Source organism: Rhinoderma darwinii, chromosome 1 (assembly GCF_050947455.1).
Source record: "Rhinoderma darwinii isolate aRhiDar2 chromosome 1, aRhiDar2.hap1, whole genome shotgun sequence".
In the NCBI taxonomy this organism is placed as follows: Eukaryota; Metazoa; Chordata; class Amphibia; order Anura; family Rhinodermatidae; genus Rhinoderma; species Rhinoderma darwinii.
Window position 1 is genome coordinate 556,997,598 of NC_134687.1, and position 22,498 is coordinate 557,020,095.

Genomic DNA, 22,498 nt, shown 5'->3' on the forward strand with positions numbered 1-22,498 from the left:
GCCTTAATGTCTTTAGGCAACCCAGGCCACCAATAGTTTCTAGCAATGAGGTGCTTGGTACCCAGGATGCCAGGATGGCCAGATAGTGCATGATTTTCCCTGAGTACCCTTAGCCGGAATTGCAGGGGAACAAACAGCTTGTTCTCAGGAAGGTTCCCGGGAGCTGAACCTTGATCAGCTGCAATTTCGGAGACTAAGTCAGAATCAACAGAGGATATGATAATACCTGGGGGCAAAACACAAGCAGGATCTTCCTCCGAAGGAGGGCTGGCCAAGAAGCTACGCGACAGTGCATCAGCTTGAATATTTTTAGACCCAGCCCTATAGGTGACCACAAAGTTGAATCTAGTAAAAAAACAACGCCCATCGAGCTTGTCTCGGGTTTAGCCTCCGGGCAGATTCTAGGAAGACCAGATTCTTGTGGTCGGTAAGGACCATTACCTGGTGCCTAGCCCCCTCCAAGAAGTGGCGCCACTCTTCAAATGCCCATTTAATGGCTAAGAGTTCGCGGTTGCCCACGTCATAGTTACTCTCAGTGGGTGAGAACTTCCTGGAGAAGTAGGCACAGGGACGGAGATGGGTGAGGGACCTGGTACCCTGGGACAAGACAGCACCCACTCCCACCTCGGAGGCGTCAACCTCCACGATGAATGGCTCCATTTGGTTAGGCTGAATCAGCACTGGGGCAGAGAAAAAGCACTTCTTAAGGATCTCAAAAGCCTGGACCGCCTCCGGAGGCCAGTGGAGGAGATCAGCACCTTTGCGAGTAAGATCCGTAAGAGGCTTAGCGATGACCAAGAAGTTAGCAATGAATCTCCTGTAATAATTAGCAAACCCCAGGAAGCACTGTAACGCCTTCAGGGAGGCAGGTTGGACCCATTCAGCCACAGCCTGAACCTTGGCAGGGTCCATGCGGAATTCATTAGGAGTGAGGATTTGACCCAAAAATGGTATCTCCTGCACCCCAAACACACATTTTTCGGATTTCGCAAACAGTTTGTTTTCCCGAAGGGCCTGGAGCACCTTCCTGACATGCTCAATGTGGGAGGACCAGTCCTTGGAAAACACAAGTATGTCATCAAGGTACACTACAAGAAATATCCCCAGGTAGTCTCTTAAAATCTCATTTATGAAATTCTGGAAGACCGCGGGAGCATTACACAACCCAAAGGGCATGACGAGGTATTCAAAATGACCTTCGGGCGTGTTAAACGCAGTCTTCCACTCATCCCCTTCTCAGACTCGGATAAGGTTATAAGGCCCCCGAATATCAAACTTAGAGAACCATTGGGCCCCCTGAACCTGATTGAAGAGATCAGCAATCAAAGGAAGGGGATACTGGTTCCTTACAGTGACCTTATTCAAGTTTCGGTAATCGATGCATGGCCTAAGACCACCATCCTTCTTCCCTACGAAGAAGAAGCCAGCACCTACCGGAGAAGTAGAGGGGCGAATGTAACCCTTGGCCAGGCTTTCCTGGATATATTCTCTCATGGCCTCACGTTCGGGACAAGAGAGATTAAATATCCTACCCTTAGGGAGCTTAGCTCCTGGTACCAAATCGATTGCGCAATCGTTTTCTCTATGAGGAGGTAACACTTCGGAGGCCTTTTTAGAAAAAACATCAGCGAAGTCCTGAATAAACTCAGGTAGAGTGTTCACCTCCTCAGGGAGAGAAATAAAATTAACAGAAAAACATGACGTCATGCATTCATTACCCCATTTAGTAAGATCCCAAGTACTCCAGTTAAACGTGGGATTATGCATCTGCAACAAGGGAAGGCCTTAAACCAAATCGGACGGTAATCCCTGCATCACCAGCACAGAACACTGCTCCAAAGGAATGGAGGCAACAATGAGTTCAAAAACAGGGGTATGCTGCGTAAAATAACTATTAGCAAGTGGAGTGGAGTCGATACCCACTACCGGGACAGGGTTAGGCAAATGAATCAATGGCATAGCTAGAGATATAGCATATTTCACAGACATAAAATTAGCAGAAGACCCTGAATCCACGAAGGCACTGCCGGTGGCAGACCTACCCTCAAAAGAGACCAGAAAGGGAAGCAAGATCTTATTAGGTTTCAAATTTACGGGAAATACCTGTGCGCCCAAGCGACCTCCCCGATGGTCACTTAGGCGCGGAAGTTTTCCGGCTGCTTATTCTTACGCCTAGGACAGTTGTTCACTTGATGCTTGTCATCCCCACAGTAGAAGCAGAGACCATTCTTCCTGCGGAGCTCTCTACGTTGTTGGGGAGACACGGAGGCCCCGAGTTGCATTGGTTCATCCGAGTTTTCCGTGAAAGAACGAAGCAACGGAACCTCTGGAGCCATCATGGGGGAGCCAGAGGCGAAGGCACAAAAACGTTCAAGTCATCGTTCCCTGAGACGTCGGTCAAGACGTACCGCTAAAGCCATAACCTGATCTAGAGAGTCAGAAGAGGAATAGCTAGCTAATAGGTCTTTCAGGGCGTTCGACAGACCCAATCTAAACTGGCACCTCAAGGCAGGGTCATTCCACCGAGAAGCTACACACCACTTCCTAAAGTCAGAACAGTACTCCTCAACGGGTCTCTTACCTTGACGTAAGGTCACCAGCTGACTCTCGGCAAAGGCAGTCTTGTCAGTCTCGTCATAGGTGAGCCCGAGAGCGGAAAAAAAAAGGTCAACAGAGGAAAGTTCAGGGGCGTCAGGGGCCAAGGAGTAAGGCCATTCTTGGCGGCCGTCCTGGAGCCGGGAGACAATTATACCCACTCGCTGGCTCTCAGAACCTGAGGAGTGGGGCCTTAGACGGAAATAGAGTCTACAACTCTCCCAAAAGGAGAAAAAAGTCTTCCGGTCCCCTGAGAACCGGTCAGGCAACTTGAGATGGGGTTCAAGAGGTGAGGTGGAGGGCACTAGCTGGTTAGCATCACGCTGGTCACACCTCTGAGCCAGGGCTTGGACCTGTAGGGAGAGACCCTGCATTTGCTGAGCCAGGGTCTCAAGGGGGTCCATTGTAGTAGGAACCAGGGTAGAAAAGGTATATGGGCCTGTGATTATGTAATGACGGGGTAAGGAGACAGACAGGTGAGCCCTAATCTACCTGCCACTCAATCCCTGCCTACTTGCACGACCCGTCCTAGGCGACGGCGTACAACTGGGCGACGGTCCCTACGCTCAATACGTGTACGAGAGACAAACAGACAAGGGTACACAGAAGCTAAGGGAAATGGGGCAGTTTCCCACAGCAACACCGTGAGCAACAAGAGTAGTGAACGAGCCGAGTCAAACCAGGAGTGTACGAGGTACCAAACGCAGAGCAGGAGCGTAGTCAGTAAAGCCAGGGTCAAAATGAAGCTGAGGTCAATAGTAATAGCTGGAACAGCAGAGCCAGGAAACAAGAGAGAATCACAGGCAAAGACAACAAGCAAATGAAGGTATACATAGACCGGGGGCGGGAGCTAGAACCGTCTGGCCAGGCTGTGATAGGTTCAAACCCTCCTCAGCCTACCAACCTGAGTGGTAGCAGATCGAGTCACTCTAACAGACCTAGGAGCAGATGCAGACTGATTAACCACGGGCGTCGACACAGAAGCTGTGTCTGGCAGATCCTTTACAATATGTTAAGATAGGAGGAAAGTTTAGGTATGACACATCTGTACACCCACATCTTTTTCACAGGGGCTGTTACTATCCCATTCATCTGATTAGAGATTGCAGAATTCCATGTGCTTGCTGCAGAAATAACCCTAATCAGATGTATGGAATGGATTTCTCAGTTGTAGAAATTTCAGCAAGAAATCTGCCGCATGTGATTTTATCCTTAAAGGAGTTATCCAGGATATTAAAACCGATGGTCTATTCTTAGGATAGGCCATTAATATTAGATCGGTGCGGGTTCAACTGTCGGCACTCCCGACTATCAGCTGATAGAAGAAGCTGCGGCAGCCTCTTCATTGTTTACATGGTTCTCCTCTCCGTTCATACCTGAATGTGCTGTTACATTTGTAGCGGCCGTGCAAGATATTGCACCACTGTCCTATTTAAGTGAATATATCCGCCTTTAATCATCTTGTCAATTTTAGATCCAAATTAAATTACAGAACGTAGAGCCCAAGACCGGTGAGAACAGAGCTTTAGCAGCTGCTTATTTATAAAAATGGCCTTTTTATAGTGTGAATTAAAAAAAGAAGATAGAATAAATAAGGGATTGTTCAAAGGTTGCAGATTTGTTTTATATGCAGATTCTACTGCGGATTTGCCGTGCGAAGGTTAAAATCTGCTGGGAAAAATCGGTGTCAAATCCATGACATAAAGCAGGCTGCGGATTTAAAAACTTGCAGCATGTCCTCAAATAGGCATCAAAAATATCTGCTATCTGTAAATGGGGGTTCTGCAATTATGGAATTCACTGTGCAATTAAAACAACATGTTAACTTTATTCTGCGGGTCAATACGATTACGGAGATACCAAATATATATAGATTTTTCTATATTTTACTACTTTTACAAGTAAAAACCTAAGTGTAAAAAAGAAAATTTATTTTGTGTCACCAAATTCCGAGAGCCTTAACTTTTTTATCTTTCTGTCGATTAAGTGGTATGAGGGCTTATTTTTTGCGGGATAAGCTGTAGTTTTTAATGATACCATTTTGGGGTACATGTGATGTTTTGATCACCTTTTATTTCATTTTTTGTGTGAGATGGTGACCAAAAAAATAGCAATTCCGGCATTTACAATTAAATTTTTTTTGCGGCGTTCACCGTGCGGATTAAATAATGATATATTGTAATAGTTCAGACTTTTATGGATGCGGCGATATGTTTATTTATTTTTTTACTATGCTCTAGGGGGAAAATGGGAAAAGGGTTTTTCTTTTTACTTTTAATATTTTTATAACATAAAAAAACAACTTTATTTTACAAATGTTCACTTTTTTTATTAGTCCCCCTAGGGGAGTTCAACCAGTGATCTAATGTATTGCAGCATATCGTGATTCTGACAGGCTTCTATTAAGCCCTGCCGGAGGCAGCGCTTAATACGAGCACAAAGATGGCGGACCTGGGGGCCTTCATTAGGCCCCCAGGCAGCCGTAGCAACCTTCACCCCCCCCGCGATTGCATTGCGGGGGGCGCGATGAGCTGTTAGAGGGTGTCGCCCCCCCCTCTTTCTAACCATTTAAATGCCGCAGTTGCTATTGACCGCAGCATTTAACGCGTTAAACGAGCGGGATCACGCTCGAGCGCGATCCCGCTCGTTACTCTGAAGTGTTGGTTGTAACACTTGCATAACTACAAAAATGGTCATAACTTGGCCAAAAATGCTCGTTTTTTTAAAATAAAAACGTTACTGTAATCTACATTGCAGCGCCTATCTGCTGCAATAGCAGATAGGGGTTGCAAAATCTGGTGACAGAGCCTCTTTAAGGACACAGCTATGCAATCTCCATAGACAAACATTGGCAGTAAAAATGGGTTGTACTAAAGAGATCAATGATTTTAAAAGTGGCAAATTCATAGGATGCCACAACTCAGTTTGCGAAATTTACGATCTGCTAGACCTGCCCCAGTAAACTGTAAGTGCTACTGTATTATTATGAAGTGGAAGCGTTCTAAGTAATAACAGGTCAGCAACGAAACGGTAGACCATGCAAACTCAAAGAGAGAAACTTTTGAGTGCTGAAACTTGTCGTGTGTAAAAATCACCTATCCTCTGTTGCAACACTCACTGCAGAGTTCCAAACTGACCCTGGAAGTGACATCAGCACAAGAATTGTGCGTCTAGGGCTTCATAAAATGGGTTTCCATGCCTACAGTAAAATTTGATGGAGGAGGGATAATGGGATTTTTGGCCTCCGTGGAGCGCATGCGCATTACGTTGGTGTCACGCCGTGCACTAGACCTCAGCAGTCGTGATGACGTGGACTGCGCAGAACTTGCGCAGTACATGTCTTCCGGACGCCGGCTCTGGCGCATGCCGTCTTTGATACTGGGGATGCTTCATGCGCCATTAGTTAACATGGATGATTAGCTGTGATCCTACTCACTACTATTCTTATTGGTGACAAACTTTTTTCCACCCTCTAATTGGTCATAACAGGCATGCCCCTTTGTATTGTGATTATAAATGCCCCTGCCTCTCCCTCCACCACAGAACCCCTTGAGAAATCTGACGGTGAAACGTGCGTCAGGGTACTGAGGTGGAGGTAGTTTTTGGTGCAACTCTTGCACAATATGGGTCAGTCTGACATGGTGGCCTTATTTATGTGGTTCTCTGGCCTGATACTGGTCTAAATTTGTTTATACATAATTTCTCTGGCAAACATTTATTGCCATTGGGTATATATGTATGTAGCCATCTTGACTCTGATAATTTGCTGCAGCGTGATCTCACACAACAAAAGCCATTGAAAAGTCACGATAAAGGAGTGTGCCACTGTGTATTTAATGCGTTAAAAGTCAAGATAAAGACGGCTACATCTGTATATTGTGCTTTTGTCTTTTCAGGGGGGTTGTTATTTCAACCTATATACTATCCAACTTGGGAATTTTTGGCACTGTATAGTGGATTGTTTCTATATCATGTGATGTATTGATTGCAATTTATAAATGTTTACGTGACTTTGTATATTCGAGCACCACCGCAGTTTTGTCTTTTGTTTTATCAGAGATTGTAATTGATTTTATGAGACAGCCATTAATATTTTTTGTTATATATGTACTAATAAAGATATATTAGACTAGCTATGTGTAGATTTACTATATAGTCTTGTGGTATACATTTATAAGCGTTGAATAATGGTTTAGGGATGCTTAGATTAAGTCCCTTATTTCTATTGAAGGGTAATGTTAATGCTACAGCATAAAAACACATTTTACACAATTGTACGCTTCCAACCTTTTGGCATCAGTTTGGGGAAAGCCCTTTCCTGTTCCAGAATGACTCTGCTCGTCCATAATTGGTGGGAAGGCAATCGAGTGGCCTACACGGAGCACTGAATTCAGCCCCATCAAACAGCTTTAAGAAGAATTGGAACGCCGAATGAAAGAAAGAACTTTCTCATCCACCATCAGTGGCTGACTCACAAATGCTCTTTTGGCTAAATAGTCACAAATTACCACAGAAACACTCCAAAATCTTGTTAAAAGCCTTCCTAGAAGAGTGGAGGCTATTCGAGCCGCAAAAAGGAATCAATATTAATGCCCACGGTTTTGGAATGGGATGGCCAACATGGTCATTTATGTGCAATGGTCAGGTGTCGGGTTGCTGCGGCTGCCTGATCTTTTAGATGATGTTGGTTCCTGATGCATTTTTAAAGATGACTCCAGCCTTCACTCCTCATCTACAGATTGATGTAATACTTGATATTGTTCCTATTGATATAGGACTCTTTTCCTGACCTCTGTCTTGTTCCTAGATATGCTCCTATCTCGCCTTTGTATTTGTTGCTTTGTTCCTGTGGTCTTGTGATTCTTTTCCTAGTATTGACTTCTAGCCTGACTCCTGACAACAGTTCTGTCTTATTTTCCGGCTTGCTACTTCCTAATTACTAATCTGTTGACCACCACTGGCTACATTCCAGACTCTGCTACAGCACACCCACCGACAATCGGTGACTAATCTGGGGACCGTTACCTGGGAATTTAGCCAGTGCCAAACGGATTGCAGTTTAGACGATCCATTTTTCTGGTGAGAATTGTAATAGTTCCAATTTCTAATAATTCTTTCTATTTTAATACGCTTAGTCATTTAGCTATTACCAATTTATTCATCTAAAAATAAATCACAAATAAGAATAAAAAAGGGTTGGCCCCTCCTACAGCTAGTCAGTCTATACAAAAGCAGTAGGAGAAGCAAAATACAAGGTAATAGAACAATAATATCAGACACCTAAAATAAAACCATGTCCGACCGACAAACTGGGAAGCATCTGTGGACGCAAAGGTATGCACCATGTAAAATTTGGTGAACATGTGTGCAGTTCAGGTAGCTGCCTTGCAGATCCAAAGCCTGATGGCGCACAGCCAAGGAAGCACCAACCACCCTAGTGGAATGGGCCCTAATTAGGAACAAGGGTTCCTTCCCTTTGAGCCGGTAGACCTTGCAAATTAACTGCAGCCATTGAGTGATTGTAGCCTTAGAGGCCGCCAAGACTGTCCTCGGATACTCTGGGACCACGAACAAAGAGTCGGAGTGGTGAAAAGAGGAAGAGACTGTTAGGTATACCCGTGTGGTGCATGCAACATCCAAATAATGGAGAGCGCTCCTTAGAATACACCAGGTACAGGCACAGAAGAACAGCAAAATAATATCTTAATTAAGGGCAAAAAAGTGGGCACTGTGCGGAGCACCACCGTATCTTGATGGAGAGTCAATTATGGAGGATGACCAAATAAGGTCAACGCCACAAGGAACACTACCTTCCATGTGAGCAGGCACAACGAAATCTCACAAAAAGGCTCAAAAGGAGCCAAATGTATTGCAGAGACAACAAAAGCCAGAGTCGGAGTCGGGGGCTGAGAGGGTGGCACTGCTTGTGTAATACCCTGCAGAAGAGTCCGGACATCGAATTATGACGACAGAGGTCTGTCTAAAAAAACTGACAGAATGGATACCTGCCCCTTAAAACCAAGGGAGGAAGGTTCTGATCCTTACATCGCTGAAGATATGTCTTCCAAGTACGGTGATAAATGTAGGGCAAATAAGGCTTCCGGGTCTTTAAGATGGTTTGGATTACTTGCTCCGATAAGTTTCGAGCTTTCAGCACTGCAGCTTTAACAGCCACACCGTTACACATAACAACTGTAAACTCAGGTGAAAGAGAGGCCCCAGAGAGAGCAGATCACGCTGAAGAGTTAAGCGTTAGGAAACATTAAGTAAAGCCACGTCGGCTTACAAACAACGGCGCAGCCTGTCCAGAGTGACAAGACTGATCAGAATCTCCTTGGCCTTGATCCTTCTGAGGAGCTTAGAAGGAAGATGCAGTGGGGAAAACATGCAAATCCAGCTGAAGTGATCCCAAGGAGCCACCAGAGCGTCGACCACATACGCCTTGGAAAACAGAGACCTGGAGACGAAAAGGGGGACCTGGCAATTAAGTCAAAATGCCAGCAAGTCAACATCCGGCGTGCCCCACCTGGAACAAATTTTCTCAAACATCTCGTGATGAAGTGCCCACTCCCCTGGTTCACCCTGTTTGCAACTGAGATAATCCGCGACCCAATTGTTGAGCCCAGAATTGGGGACTGCTCAGAAAACCAAAAAGTAATGCTCCGCCCATTTCATCTTCTATGGTTTGCCTATTACTGTCTAACTCCATGTCCCACCTAGGTGATTGAAGTAGACGACTGGCGTGACATTGTCCGTCTGGGCTCAGACCGTACTGCCAGCCAGAACTGTCGTCCAGGTACTGAGACAGAGAAAAATCGCCTCTGTGCGGAAATGATGGATCTTGACAAAGGCGTTCAGCCGTTTTAGGTCCATAATGGAAAAAACTTAACTGTCCCTTTTGGGGACAACAAAATGATTTCAGTAAAACCATCAAAATTCTTTGCCTGGAGGAACTGGGACAATTACTCGACTCAAGAGAGACTATTGCTTAAAAGAAAGACAAATGCCCTTGCAGGTGATGGAGGGTGTGTGGACTGGAAGAACATGTTGGGGAAATGGTGTAGAAATTCAATCTTGTAACCTTAGGAGACTATTTCCTGCAACCAAGGCTCCAGAACTGGTTTTACCCGCTGCGGTCTTAGCAGCCTGAGGGCGGGAGCACCAAGAGGAACGGGGCTTGAAGGAAGGTCTGTTATTAGAGTCCTGGTGGGACTGCGGATGCTCATGGACTGAGGAATCTACTAAAAGGTCCTGGTTTCTGGAAATTAGGAGCATGACGAGCCTTAGTTTGAGGCAGGTGAGCGCTTCCTTTCACACCTGTTGCTTCTGAGTTGATTTTGTCCAAGCAGGCTACAGAGAGACAGGAGCTAAAGGGAAGAGCCATCAGGGAGAGTTTAGAAGCAGTGTCGGCAGACCGGCATCCGTCCGGCACACGGCAACCATGGAAGAAGAGGCGTGTGCCACATGGCGACCAGCATCCAGGGAGGCTTCGCACAGATATTTAGTAGCGTCTGACAGGTACTGAGAGAGATCACCAGATCCAGTGAAAGGAGACCATGACGGAGATGACGAGCCCAGATTGGACGCAAGGCCGAGCCATCGGCCGCAAAGGAACTTGGAGAAAGTCAATATGTCATTCCAAAGGATTGTGGAATGAGGCAGATTCTGCTATAGGAAGAGCAGTGGTCTTGGCCAGATGGGAGACCATAGCAGGAGGCATCGCCCAATTTGAGGAAATACTCTCTGGAAAAGGATACATAATATCCAGACGACAAGTCTGGGCAAATTTCTTATCAGGATGCCTCCATTCTCTTGAAACGTACTCTTCAAATTCCGAGTTGGAGGGAAGGGAAAAGGTTTGTGCGATCGCCTGGGCCGAAGGAAGGTGACCGTTTCAACAGGGGAAGACAGGTCCACAACTGTAGGATGTAATGTGTCTCTGATCGCAGTGATAGACTGTCTACTGTAGAGGCCAAGATTGCTCATAATTCAGTGCTGAATTTAAATCCTAGCGTTCACCCTCGGACAAGGGTCCCCGGTGAGGGGAAGAAATGGCAAAAAATCCCCTAGAGGGGTGGGGAGACTGATGAGGCAGGTGATATTGAGGGCGGGTGAGACCACGTGGATATGACCCGTTTAGGAGGCCTGCCATAGGAAAAAGACGTGGAGTCCCCAGAAGGTTGGTTGGTGAGGTGAACCAAGATGACCATCATAGACTGGGTAACATTAGGGAGACCACAGGCAACCTTGGATAGGGAATGAGACCATTAATATATATTTTTTAAATTAAATTATTTTTGAAGGTGGTCATACATGTTTAAAGGTTATTATATCATGTCATAAGACTATGGTCGGTGCAGGTCCAACAGTCTAATTTGGCACTTTCTGGAAATTCCATTCTCTGGAGAGTGACTGAACATACATGGCCACGCCTGCATTGATGGCCAAGAACTAAGTTGGCCCTGTCTCTGTATTAATGGGAATCTCAGCGACCAGATTACCACCAACTGGATTATTATGACATGTCCTATTAAGATGACATGAAAATTGAATTGGGGAAAATCTCTTTAAATAGATCAATTCACTTTAGAACATAATATTCTGGGAAATAACATACCGTAAGTCTGAAAGTATAATCTATTGTAAAGTACACATCATTTTACTATTATTTTAGTTAAGAAAAGTGTATATTTACCACATCCTAAATCAAAATGTCAGGTAGCAGAATATTCAGAAACAGGCGGCAATTAGCATAAACTGTTCCATTGACTGCTAATCAATGAAAAAAGCTCACAGAAAAAAGATATTGTTCAAAACTGAAATGCATGCAGAACAAACCATGCAAAAGACAACAATCTGATGTTCTTAAAGGGGCTGTCCAGATAATTATAAATAAAGCTTTGTGAAAAAGAGCACTCGGTGCTGATACTGTGTAACGTACTGTACACTGTTCCATATCAGAGAGCACCTCATGGACACCATGGCTGCCTAGACCATATTGTTTGTATACAGTGGGACTCATTTATAAATACTGTCTAACAGAAAAATAGGCCCTTGTTGCCTATAGCAACCAATTAGAGTTTAGCTTTCAGTACTTGAAGGGGTTTTCTTACCCCATGTGTAAAGGATCTGCCAGACACAGCTTCTGTGTAGACGCCCGTGGGTAATCAGTCTGCACCTGCTCCTAAGTCTGAGAGAGTGACACGATCTTCTACCAGTCAGGCTGGGAGGCTGAGGAGTGGGAGAGCCTATCACAGCCTGGCCAGACGGAGCTAGCTCTCACCCTCTGTCTATTTATACCTGCATTTCCTGCTCCTCCAGTGCCTGTGATTCTTTCCTGGCTCTGCTGCTCCTGCTATGATCATTGACCTTGCTTCATTTTTGACCCTGGCTTTATTGACTACGCTCCTGCTCTGCGATTTGTACCTCGTACACTCCTGGTTTGACTCGACTCGTTCACTACTCTTGTTGCTCACTGTGTTGCCGTGGGCAACTGCCCCATTTCCCTTAGCTTCTGTGTACCCTTGTCTGTTTGTCTGTCATGCACTTATTGAGCGTAGGGACCGTCGCCCAGTTGTACGCCGTCGCCTAGGACGAGCCATTGCAAGTAGGCAAGGACTGAGTGGCGGGTAGATGAGGGCTCACCTGTCTGTCTCCCTACCCCGTCATTACACCAAGATTTTTTTGTTAATGGCTGACCATGCTATAAAACAAAAAAGGAGTAATACCTTACCAATAGCCCCCTTCTCCCGCCCCAACGCTTCCTAGGGTCCCTGCCGGTCTTTGTTGACCGGTAATCATTGGGGCACGGTAATCTTCACACATGACCTCTGATGTCATTTACTGGCTGCATTGTTGACGTCATTGAGGTTGACACGTCACTGCTGAATGTATCGATAGGTTGCAGCATTGAAGTGTCAAGACGGTACGTCATCGCTGGAGCCGGGTAAACAAAGACCAGTGGGGGACCAGAAAAGCATTGGTGCCGTAGAAGCTGGGGATTGGTAAAGTGAGAAAAACAAGATTAAGAAAAAAATTAAATGAGTTGTCAGGTTTAGAAAACCCATTTTCAAATACCCTATTAGGAATTCTGAGTTAATAGTAGGGGGTCCTCAGTTCAGGCCTCTTAGCCATAGTGGAGAGCGGCTACAAAGAGGTTCTCTCCCTCTGGAAGACCCAGCATATCTAAGTATCCAAGTATTGCATGGAGAGGCCATTGCTTTTAATAATAATGTGTAATGCTTTATTTCCTCCATGGTGGCACTGCACCGGTATTGAAAACTTGCTGCTAAATTCTCTCATAGATTATGGCTGATCGCTGGGGGTAGCAGCGGAAACCCAGTGAACAGCCTACCATGGGGGATCCTGTGGCAAACATTGAGTTTGCACATAGGATGTACAATTATGTTTTACCTGCATCTTCCAAAGTTTCTAATTCTGTGGATAGTAGTTTTTTCTGTTTGCTCTCTGTATCATGCAGAGTTGCCAGGATTTCCTACAGACAAAACATTTAATAAAAGATAAAGTTGATGACATTTATCTGCTAATTTACATAAAGGTTGCATTTGGGACATGGAAACAATTTGCAAAGCCCAAACCTAACTGTTATTTAGAGCAAATTTACTAAAAATGGGTCAACAAAAACTACAAGGATACTGTGTGAGCCTTCCTAAATTTTAAATAAGTCAGTCATTTCAAAGGAGAGATTTTTACCAAGTGTATGACAATATACAGTGCATTTCCCTAAATCAGGCATGTCCGTGAGCCAGTTCTGTGAGAAAGCAGCATGGCCCTGTGATTTATTTATGTACTGTATCAGCAATCCTGTAGTTTGTCTGCAGTACGCACTACCGCCAAGCTGAACAATGTTCACTGAAACCTTTAATTAAAGGGTTTGTCCGGACATTTTTTATTGATGGCCTATCCTTAGGATAGGTCATCAACATCAGATCGGTAGGGGTCCGACTCCTGGCAGTGTTTACCAGGCACAGCGCCGTACGCATTGGAGCATTGCCTGTAAGACGCCATACAAACTTTGTCTTGTCAATCAGAACCAGCATCCCCGGAGCGCTATATGAAAGGCCTCTTAGTACCGGTAAGGAACAAAACCCTCAAAACAGCTGTTTACAGATAGGTTCTATGCTTTTTAGCTAAGATCAAGTGTAGTATCTGCTCTTATCAATGACTTGCCTGGGCCATTGGTATAAAGCAGGTGCAATATAGACAAATCGAGGGCGTTTCTGCATTTCCGAGTCGGCTTAATGACTACCTGTAGACAACCCAGGCCCTCTTATTTGAAGCCATGAGGTCGGGCTGTTTGAAAGCTTGAGGTGCACAAGTGCCTCAGGCGGGGTTAGGGCACATTCAGACGTGGCAGAATTTTTTCCGCAGCAAATGTTGGTGCAGATTTGGGGAAATTACGCAACGAATCTGCACCAACATTTGCATATTTGACAGGTAATTCAGACGTTGCAGATATCACAGCGGACTTGCCACAGATTTCAGCTTTTGCATTGCAAAGGCTGAAATATGCAGTGAAATTCCGCTTCTTCTCCGCAACGTCATGAGCATGCTGCGGAGGGAAAATTCTGCACCGCAGCCTGATTTCCGCACAGTTATTTTCTGCAACGTCTGAACTAACTTTCCTAAAAATTTATAGAAACAAATGTAAAAAACGGCTGCTGCAGAATTCCACTGCAGAATTCCACTGCGGACTGTCCGCAGCGGAATTCAACAGCAACGTGTGAATCTGCCCTAACTCCTTTTGTCTCTAAACTCACTGGTGCTGACGGATGGCATATTTTCACAGCGCTTCTCTATCACACATTCAAGCACATCTACCTCTATTTGCCCGGGACTTCTAGCTATGACAACAAGAGGGATTTTTACAGAACAGAAGAAATTTGATCCAGCGCTGGTTGATTTTAAAGGAAACGATGTTCCAACTTTATTCGTACAAATGCTGATGCAACCACCCTTACTTCCATCGGATTTTACCATTTGTACGAATAAAGTGGGAACATCGTTTCCTTTTAAATCAACCAGCGCTGGATCAAATTTCTTCTGTTCTGTTTATCCACATCATGTGCCGCCACGTAGGATCCGAGCGCAGTACATACCTGGACCCACATAAAGGTGAGCTGTAGGAGTCCTTCGATTTTTTTCCTATGCCTTAGGGATTTTTACAGTCGGACGTTCGGGCTGTAATCACGGAGCACTTCTTTATTTATTTTTTTTACAACTTTTTTTATGACACTAGATCTTCACTGTCCACATGTGTTTTTGTATCAAGTACTCATGGGATGCCCCTTTCTAGGAGCGGGGGAGGCCATCAGGTTCCTCCCCACTGCAACTCTGGCTCCTCTTCTGGAGGGAGCCAAACATTGAATTGGTTCCTGGTGGACAGTGGGGTGGCAGCCCAGGTGGGAGCCAGGGGCAAGATGGGCTCTCCCTAAGCTTCGGCAAAGGGAGGCTGTTGATCCCCAACCCTTGCAGGGCCTTTTGGCTCGGAGGGTTGGGTAAGGTTTGTGGAGGCTCTTCTCCTTTTGGAGAGGGCTTGGGATAAAAAAAAATACAAAAACAAAAAAAAAAACTGTTTACAGATGGGTTTCTCTTCCATTTGTATTACATGGAAACTCTAACGGAGCCTCCGACGCAGATGTGAAATTAGCCTTATACTATATTTTCTCTAGCAATATCAGCTGATCCCACATCCCACACCAAGTACCTGCATTCTTAAAGGGAATTGTCCAGAAGAGACAACTTTAAGATCGTATATTATTCTCTTGATCCCCAAAACATAGAGACTATATAAAATGTTTTCTAAAGATATCTCAAAATTACCTTAAGAATTTGAACAATAAACTTTCCAGTCTTTAAAAGGCTCGTCTTATCAAAGATATATTGCTAGGATATGCCACCAATGTCAGATTTGCAGGGATACGAGCACTGTGACCCCTGACAAATGATAGAATGATGTGAAACTTTGCTGTTGGCTTTTTATGGTTAGTTGAATGGATGGCCATTATAGTCAATGGTCACAGTTTTCAGACCCCAGCCAAACAGACGTTGGTGGCGTTTCCTAGCAATACGCCACCAATGCATTTGGTCAGACAATCCCTTTGTCCCAAATTTGTGAATAACAACTACAATTAATTTGCTGTGCTTTCTGGCAGCCTAAAATTTTTAAAATTATATTACAAATAACATAATACAAACTGGTGGTTAAATCATAAAGGAATCCTAATCTGTGCGTCTCCAATGAATCTACAATGACAAATTTATGTGTAACTCACTGTTGGAAAAAAAACGGTTTATATTTAATTTAATATAATTTAATTTAAGTTAATATACATAAAAAGCTAGACGTACCACACTACATGTATCTCCAGTTCTGCTTGCATAGGTACCGGATTCCGGACTAGACATAAGTTGTGGTTCTTTAACATCTGGACAAAAATAAATACAAATGACTATACAACTACAATTGAAGAATCATGCCTATCCACAGACTGTTAACTTAACGTTATGCATGATGTTTTTTAATATATCTACATGCAAGCTTTTATTATTGCTCTGTTTAGACTGGATTAACACACTGTATCTATCCGTGATTTTGCTGGGCCAGATATTACTATAAAGTCTGCAGTAAAGTATTAGAAAACCGACATACACAACATTTTGGTGTTTGCCATTTTTGGAGTTAGTGGTGTTTTTATCCAAATGCTGCATGATCTAGATATGGCGTTTTCCCATAGGCTTTTCTATAGGACTTAAAAATCGCCAGGAAAACCTTGGCTCCGTTTTTTTAGCCAAAGCATGAAGGCGATCCAAAAGGAAGGAAAGGTATAACGAAAAAATTGATGCATCTCCTTTCTTTTGTGTCCACTACTGTTTTTGGCTCATAAAACTGCACCAAAAACTGGATATTAGGGATTTGTTTTCTAACCAATATGATGGATCCATCAGGTTTTAAGGGTAAAATAGTGTAGCCATGAAATCCTGAGGCTAGACCTTAACCTAGATGTCAGTGTGGACAGAGCCTTAAACTATTAACAAAATGTACCCCTGAATAGAGTGAACATTAAAGAGTTTATTTTTACTGCAATGTTCCTCCTTGTAGGCTACCTGCAAAAAATATCATGCTGTTCTAATATTGTGCATAAGCCCTTCCTGCAGGAACCCAAGGGGTTAAGCAGAGGTGTAGCTAGGTTCTCCAGCACCGGGGGCAAAGATTCAGTTTGGCACCCCCTCCCCCAACTTTTTTCCCGACATCTCTTTCCCCATCACCATGTTTGCTTTCTCTACCAATCAATGAGATTATCACTTTTTTTTTTTTTTATGTAACTCGAGCATAAAATTCATTTGTACATTTTACAAGCAATATATTTATATAAGGTAGTTATAATAATAATAAATTAAAAGAAAATAAATTAATGTGGTCAGTGCCTCTTCTTGTAGATAACGCCACACCACTCCTGTAGATACTGCCACACACCCCCCTTGCAGATAGTGCCACAAACCCCCCCTTGTAGATATTGCCACACAGAGCTCCCTGTAGATATTGCCACACACCCCTTGTAGATAGTGCCACAGCCCCCCCCTGTAGATAGTATCACATCCCCCCTTGTAGATAGTGCCACACAGACCCCCTTGTAGATAGTGCCAAACACACCCCCTGTAGATAGTGCCACTCAGCCCCCTAGTAGATATTGCCACACAGCCCCCCTAGTAGATAGTGCCACACACATCCTGTAGTTAGTGCCCCTCTCCCCCGCTTGTAGATATAGCCACTCTCCACCCTGGTAGATAATGCCACCCTCCTGTAGATAGCACTACACCCCCCCTCCTTGTACATAGTGCTATTGAGCTTCCCTAGATGAGTCCCTCACGTCACTGTCCATATATGGATAGAGACGTCAGGGACTTCTCCAGGAGTGGAATCCCCGGCCAGAGCGTCGCCAACGCGCTGGCTGGGGACTCCGCTCCAGGAGGAGCCCCTGACGTCACTGTCCATATATGGATAGGGACGTCAGAGGCTCCTCTAGGGTGCCCCAGTGGCGCTATGTACAGAGGGATGGGTGTAGTGCTATCTACAGGTGGGGTGTGTGGCAATATCTACTAGGGGGGAGTGTGGCAATATCTACAAGGGGAATTTGTGGCTCTATCTACAAGTGGGGAGCAATCTGTCCCTTTACCCAGCGTGCTCTGGTTAAAATCGGAGGTGAAGCTGTCCTGCTTTTCCCTGACTGATCCTATTACACGGCTGAGATGGCAGAGACATTCTTGTTAGTGGCTCTCCTGCGTGAGAAAATAGCTGCGGAGGGTGAGAGCTGGCTTTCTTTGGTCCTCTCACAGGTAGGACAGTCTGTGGCTGCAACAGGTTCACTATCTGAACCTGTTGCGGCTCCTTCCTGTCCTCCGCGTGGCACCCGCCCGACTTACTACTAGGAGGACTAGGGCTAAGAGGAAAAGCAGGGCCCCGGCCAGGTCTTCACCTGCTTCCGGCCGGCAGGCCCATAGTGCCTCCAGGCGTGGTCTGTCGGTCGCAGTTGTGGCAGCGGCTAGGTCAGCTGAGGTCATGGGACCACCGACCGACAATGTAATTGAAATGATGGCCGCACATCCCCCTTTACCAGTATCGCCTGCTCCTTACGGCTTTGTGGCCCCCACTCCTTCTCCCCCTGCACCACACGGTCTTGCCCGGTTCTTTAGCTGGAGAAGGAGGCCAGACATTGTTACTGATAACATCCAGCAGGTGACGCTGCCTGTGTATATGCTAGCTAGTAATAATGCTAGCAATTATAATGTAGTTGCTGTTCCCTTACCAAGGGATAATAATAGTCTAATACTATATGATTCAGAAGCAGACCCTCCCTTTTTTATGATGCCCCTAAAAGCCAGTCTTCCTCCGCGCGCATGCCTTCTCTGCTCCCTGGGCACTTATGTGACGATGAATACGATTGCATTTCGGTTGGCAGAAGTTACACCTTCCATCACGGCGTGCGAGGGAATGCGACTCGTATTCATTTGACGAGTCAAACGCGCATGTAAAGCATGTGCAGAGATCCACAGGGAGGTCTGGTTCCAAACACCCGCGTGGTTCTGGCAGGCGTTTGCATGGTAAGAGGCGAGGCAGAAGGCACTCCCAATGCTCTAAAAAAGGGCGGTTGGTGTCTCGTTCACGCTCGATTCTTTCCTGCAGCGATTCCTGTCATTCAGGCAGTCATGATGGGAGTCACAAGAGCAAGAGACGTGTTACAGAGGATGCCAGTCAGGCATCTGGTTCCAGCTTGGCCGCGCCATTGATGACGTCTTCTATGGCTGCTCCAGTGGTTGCGCTTTCCTCCAACGACGTTCCACAGACGTCCAGTCGATTTGGTGAGTTGTTGTGCTCCCAAGCTTGGTCTACAGCGCCCATTACGGGCGAAGGTGAAATTCTCCGTTTTGAAAACATTTTTATTAAAATTGGGTAAAGGCAATGAAGCTTTATCATTGTCACAAGTGAATGCTCCAGGTGGGTCTTTGGCCCAGCCTGTGGCGGGGCGGAGTCATCAGGTTTCATTTTCCGTGACTCCTATTTCTATGGTGTTGCCCCTCTAGGGACTCATGTAGCTGTAGACATAAGGGACAAGATCGTCAAGAATGAGTTTTTAGATATTTAGTCCCTTATTTCACAGCAACATTTAACGGTAGATAAGGAAAAATGTATGGAAAAAGACAACAAAAAAGTGCCTTTGGGAATTGGCTAAAGGCGTTCTCCGTTGCTGGCTTGTATTCTGTCCAGTGTCCGTGACGAGTCCTGCTTCCGATAATCCAGCACAAGCCTGCTCCCAGCCTATCCAGCAGAAGACTATCTCCAGTAATCCGGCACCTGTCTGCCATCAAGTTACCATCTGTTATTGACTATCCTTTATTTGTCTGGTCAGCAGCTACATCTTACGGCAGAGAAGCCCAGTGGGTCCACATTCCCAGTGGATGTGACATGTTGGATGTACAACGAGGGCGCACCTTTTCTCGTCGCCTTTCTTTGGCTACGAAGGGCATAAAGGCCGCGTGATGAGACAAATCATTGATGATTTGTCTGTCTGGTGTACATTTTTGCAGACATATAATGGTCAATCTTGAGCGACATTGTGGATAACCCTGATTTTAAGCTATTTACTGACGCGGCTTGCTCAGTTGGTTATGGTGAAGTGTTTGGTAAGTCGTGATCTATGCTTGCTGGCCTGATACATGGTTTGATTTGCGTTTGAATAAAAATGTTACCCTATTGGAGCTCTTCCCAATAATAATGTCGTTTGAACTTTGGGGAGAAAAAATGAAGGATAGGCGTATATTGTTTTAGTTCGACAACCTGGCGACTGTTTAAGCCATTAATAATCTCACTTCCAGTTCATTACTGGTTTGGCATTGTTGTTGTATTTGGTACTTGACTGCCTTCAATTGAACTTCCTTTTCAGGGCGAGACATATCCCGGGGGTTGACAACGAAGTAGCTGAAGTCATGGAATGAATTTTTGCCTTACAGCGTCGGTGCAGACTTTTCTGATTGTGCTGCTGCCAGTTGAGCCCTGCTGGCTTTTTAAGAGTTTTTGCGTCGCAGTAACGCATGTATGGTCAAAAAACACACGACTGGTTTAGCCGTCATGTTGCAACTTGGTCGTTCTCCGGACGTAACTAAGAAATTTTGCATTCGACAAATATTAAAATCTTGGTGTAAGGGGCCTTTCGCGTCGGATGCTTGGAGGCCCATATCTTTAATCCTCTTGCAGCGCATCATTACGTTCCTTACCAATATATGCACCGATGCTTACGAAACTTTGCTTTTTCGTACAGGTTTTTCTTTAGCCTTTTTTGGTGCCCTTAGAGTGGGCAAATTAGTCCCTTATAATCTACAAGCCCCTCCGGTATTAACTCCTTCAGACGTTTTTATATTAAATGGCAGCATTCGTATGCAAATTAGTAGGTCAAAGATGGATGTTTATGGCAGGAGTACGTGGATAGTTATTTTTAGTTTGGATTCTGCTTTCTGTCTGGTCAGTTCACGAATACTTGGAATTGAGGATCGGCGGTATACATTTCCTAGTTCACATCAATGAACAACCCCTGACAAAATACCAATTTACGACGGTCTTCAAAAAATCGTTAAGTTGCAGCTGACACGTCCGGTTTACCAGACGAGGAAATTAAAAACTTGTGTAACGGCAGGGGGTAGGGAGACGGACAAGTGAGCCCTAATCTACCCGCCACTCTGTCCCTGCCTACTTGCAACGACCCGCCCTAGGCGACGGGGTACAACTGGGCGGCGGTCCCTGCGCTCAGTAAGTGCACGACAAACACGACAAACATACAAGGAACACGAGCAAGGAAAAGGGGCCGTTGCCCACGGCAACACCGTGAGCAACCAGAGTGGTGAACGAGCCGAGTCAAGCCAGGAGTGTACGAGGTACAAAACGAAAAGCAGAAGAGTAGTCGGTAAGCCAGGGTCGGTATGGAGCAGGATCAAAAATAGCAGGAGCTGTAGCTGGGCCAGGAACCACAAGGAAGGAAACAAAAGCAATAACAAGCACCGAGGGACAGGAAGTTCAGGCTTAACCCCTTAGTGACCACTAATACGCCTTTTCACGTCATTTACTACTGGGCTTTAGGCTAGGCTGACGCCTTTTCACGTCAGCCTAGTCTAAGTCCTGCACGGGTCTCCCGTGCAGGCAGGAGCCGGGGCTCTGCTGTCTGATGACAGCTGAGCTCCTGCTCCAACGCCCGCGATCGAAGTTTACTTCGATCGCGGCCGTTTAACCCGTTAAATGCCGCCGTCAATAGCGACCGCGGCATTTAACTTTGTTTACAGAGGGAGTGCGCTCCCTCTCTCACCCATCGGCGGCCCGCGAATGAAATCGCGGGTCTCCGATGGGGTGTCATGGCAGCCGGGGGACTGATAAAAGCCCCCAGGTCTGCCCTGGACATATGCCTGTTAGGACGCGCCGGAGGCACGTCCTAACAGATTGCCTGTCAGATTTACACTGACAGGCAATAATGCTCTGGTATACGAAGTATACCAGAGCATTATAGCAGCGATCGGAACATCGCACAGTAAAGTCCTCTAGTGGGACTAATAAAATCAGTCATCAAAGTGAAATAAAGATTATTAATAAAAAGTACAGTAAAAAAATAAATAAAACCATTTTTTTCCATAAAAAGTGGTTTTATTTAGTAAAAGTGTAAAAAAAAAAAAAAAGTACACATATGTGGTATCGCCGCGACCGTAATGACTCCATTAATAAAGTTAATATGTCATTTAAACCGCAAAGTGAACACCGTAAAAAAAAAACGCCAAAAACTATGGCGAAATTGCAATTTTTTTCCATTGCCCCCCAAAAAAGTCATAATAAAAATGAATCAATAAGTCCCATGTACCCCAAAACAGTACCACTCAAAACTACGTCTTGTCCCGCAGAAAACAAGCCCAAAAAATCACTACATTGATGGAAAAATAAAAAAATTACGGCTCTTGGAAAGCGACGATGCAAAAACAAATAATTTTAGTTCAAAAGTGTTTTTATTGTGCAAAAGTCATAAAACATAAAAAAACCTCCACATATGTGGTATCGCCGTAATCGTACCGACCCATAGAATAAAGGTCACATGTTAATTACGTCGCACAGTGAACGGCGTCAATTTAAAAACGCATAGAACAATGGCGGAATTTCAGTTTTTTTTTATAATCCCCCCCCAAAAAGGTTAATAAAAGTTAATATAAAAATTATATGTACCCAAAAATGGTGCCATTAAAAAGCACAACTAATCCCGCAAAAAACAAGTCCTCATACAGCTATGTAGACGAAAAAATAAAAACGTTATAGCTCTTTGAATGCGACTATAGAAAAACGAATAAAATAGCTTGG

At 44.9% G+C, this 22,498-nt stretch overlaps 1 protein-coding gene and 1 pseudogene across 7 annotated transcripts in view; one reads left to right on the top strand and one right to left on the bottom strand.

The window, feature by feature from the left end:
- ANKRD31 (ankyrin repeat domain 31) overlaps positions 1-22,498 on the bottom strand; it is a 250,225-nt gene that overhangs the window by 44,550 nt on the left and 183,177 nt on the right. For all 7 annotated transcript variants that reach the window (XM_075838389.1, XM_075838395.1, XM_075838375.1 and 4 more), the window contains exons 23-24: positions 15,967-16,043; positions 13,009-13,090 (exon numbers count right to left, since the gene is read on the bottom strand). In XM_075838389.1, the coding sequence (XP_075694504.1) occupies positions 13,009-13,090; positions 15,967-16,043 (159 nt within the window). The remainder of the gene's footprint in view (positions 1-13,008; positions 13,091-15,966; positions 16,044-22,498) is intronic.
- Positions 13,726-13,825, top strand: LOC142722382 (U2 spliceosomal RNA; annotated as a pseudogene).